The sequence below is a fragment of the Tupaia chinensis genome, unplaced genomic scaffold, assembly GCF_000334495.1.
Source record: "Tupaia chinensis unplaced genomic scaffold, TupChi_1.0 Scaffold000270_1, whole genome shotgun sequence".
Classification (NCBI taxonomy): Eukaryota; Metazoa; Chordata; class Mammalia; order Scandentia; family Tupaiidae; genus Tupaia; species Tupaia belangeri.
Window position 1 is genome coordinate 4733718 of NW_006159750.1, and position 2681 is coordinate 4736398.

General features: G+C 45.0%; 1 protein-coding gene across 1 annotated transcript in view; it reads right to left on the reverse strand.

Annotated features, from left to right (window-relative positions):
- Nucleotides 1-2681, reverse strand: part of AKNAD1 (AKNA domain containing 1) — a 52488-nt gene that overhangs the window by 17172 nt on the left and 32635 nt on the right. Inside the window, exon 9 of the mRNA XM_006149503.2 lies at nucleotides 2437-2518. Within this exon, the coding sequence (XP_006149565.1) occupies nucleotides 2437-2518 (82 nt within the window). The remainder of the gene's footprint in view (nucleotides 1-2436; nucleotides 2519-2681) is intronic.

Below are 2681 nucleotides of genomic sequence, written 5' to 3' on the forward strand. Positions count from 1 at the left end.
CATTGTTTTGTGCCTTTTTTTTTTTTTTTTTTTGAGAGGTTTTTCCTATAGGACACGTGAGCTCTCCAGAAAGACAGAGAGAGACAGTCAGAAAGCGAGCAATCACCCCCCAGGGGGATGACCATGCCACAATCCCTTCTCCTTCATTCTCCTCTCAGGATCTTGGACATGCACGTGCACGTGCCTGGCATGAGTTTAAGCCACGAGGTCCAGGACTCGAACCACGGTCGATTACATGGGAGTCCAGCAACATAGCCCTTACATCAACTGCTGGTCCCGGTTGTGTGCCTTTTTTAAGAGGCCAGCTAGTGGCATAGTGGTCAATGTCGCTGGATTGTATGTGGCCGACAGCACGGTTTGAGTCCCAGACAAGATGGCATTGAAAAAAATGCTTAGAGCATGAGCATGTGTGCCTAAAATCCAAAAGAAGGGAAAATGGAGAGGAAGAGATTGCAGATAGCAGTCACCAGTGGGAGGTCCTTTCTCACTTTCCCTTTTTATCTCTCTCGTAAGCGTGACCACCTCTGACAAAATTATTTTTAAAAAATGAGATTTCGTTTTGTAAACTAAAGTTAAAATGTTGATGTTGTCAAAGAGCAGCAAATGCCCCAAAAATATAAGAAAATAGGTTAAATTTCACAAATAGTCAAACAGATTACATCAATGAGATATCAGGGCCAGCAGACGGTGTGATTTGAGTCCTGGGGGCTTAGAAAAAAACGTCATGCATATACATGCGTGCCCAGAACCCCAAGGGAGACTGAAGGAGAAAGGATTGTAGCATGGCCATCCCCCCTGGGGGGTGATTTCTCACTCCCTGCCCCACTCCCTGGGTATATGCACATGCCCCTATAGCAAACAAAAACAAACAATGAGATATCAATTTTCACTTCTCACTTTAGCAAAGGTCGAGGAAAAAAGAACAGAGGATCTGAGGGAGACATTCTGTGAACTGCCTTGAGCCTGTAAACTGCACCACCTCCTCTAGGCTGGACTATCAGAATTTCCTATGGGTGGGAGCAGCAGGTGGCATGATGGTTAGGGCACTGGACACTCCCATATGGTCGACATCGGTTCAAGTCCCAGAGCTGGTGGCTTGCTTTCTGACTATCCCTCTGTCTCTTTCTCTCTGTGTCTCTCTCTGGTCAAATTAAAATGAATGAATGAGTAAATAAAAATAAATAATTCTTTAAAAAAAAAAAAGAAGTTCTTATGCGTATCATTTGAACAATTAACTACAATCCTAGGTTGTGACTCTTAGGAAAGAATCAACTATGGACAACGGTTTGTATGTAAGACTATGTTAGCTGAAGTAGTGTTTATAGTATCAAATAACTGGGCAAACGAAGTGCCCCTCAGGAGATCATTGAAGTGAAGCAAGGTCCATCCATGTAATGCAACAGCATGCAGTCATAAAACTAAAACTACAGTTTCATTCCATGTGATGTGAAGAGATGCCCACCATACAATAGTAAGTGAAAAAAAGCAGATGATAAAACAATGCGTGGGCATGCAGGGGAGAAGAAACTGGAAAGAATTACACTAAACTATTAGGAAGGGTTTCTCTCTTAGCAAAGTTTTCCTCTTTGTGTTTATTTTCTGATTTCTTTTGTAGTAAGTATATACTCTTTTTTTGCCTATAAGAGTGTATGTGCTTGCTGAAGAAAAAGACAGAGAGAGAGAGAGAGAGAAGGCGAGAGAGCGCCCCCTGGGGGTTGGCTTCACTGCAATTCCTTCATCTCCATTTTCCTCTAGGGATTTTGGGCATGCAGGCACACATGCTGGGCGTGTTGTTCAAGCTACCTGGTCGGACCCAAACCACTCAGTTGGCCATGTGGAATCCAGCTGATTTAAATACCACACCACCTAGCTGGCCCTATAGACATATTTTTATAACTTAAAAAAAAATAAAGGTTTTTTCCCCCCCTCTATTTTTCCATTTTCTCTTAACACTGCTAAGTTGATAACAGGTTACTCCTGCGCTTGCCGTTCACTGCGAATCCACACTAGTAGAGTGGAGCGAGGTACCCTCCACCTGAGTTAGAAGCCCTGGGCTCTGCGGCTCCTGTCACTTGCCCTGAGTAAGCTCACCTTCCTAAGCTGTTCCTCCTGTGCAGAGTCTTTGTAAACGGTAAAGCTCTGAACCAACAGGAGTATTATATTATTATAATGTACTGCTTATTGTAAAACTGCTATCATTTTCTTGGGGGTTTGTAATCCTCCTATTTCTAATTTGTTCACAATAAAGCAATCTCTAGACCTTTGCAACTCAAAGTGTGGGCCCTGGACTAAAACCAGGGTTTAGCACAGCTGTCGCCAGCACTGACACCCGGGCGGCAGGGGCAGGCTGACTTCAGCGTCTCATTCGACAACACTGGACATAGTTACAGAGCCGCCACCAAAGACAGAAGGGAGCCTGGGTCTGCAGGACGTTACCCTGGAATTAGACGACAACATCCAGGCCATCTGACCTTGCTGATCCTGGGCAGCCGCGTCCCCACTCGGCCCGTTTAGGTGACTAGTTTAAAAACAAACAAATACAGGCAGTTTACATTTTGGAAACACTCTTGAGCTACCGGGTAGCCAAACTAGGGAGGATTACTCGGTGTGACACGGGGGGATTTCATGCAGCGCTCCTTGGACGATAGGAGCGAGCAGCCTAGTGTGGGGGGGCCGCCGTG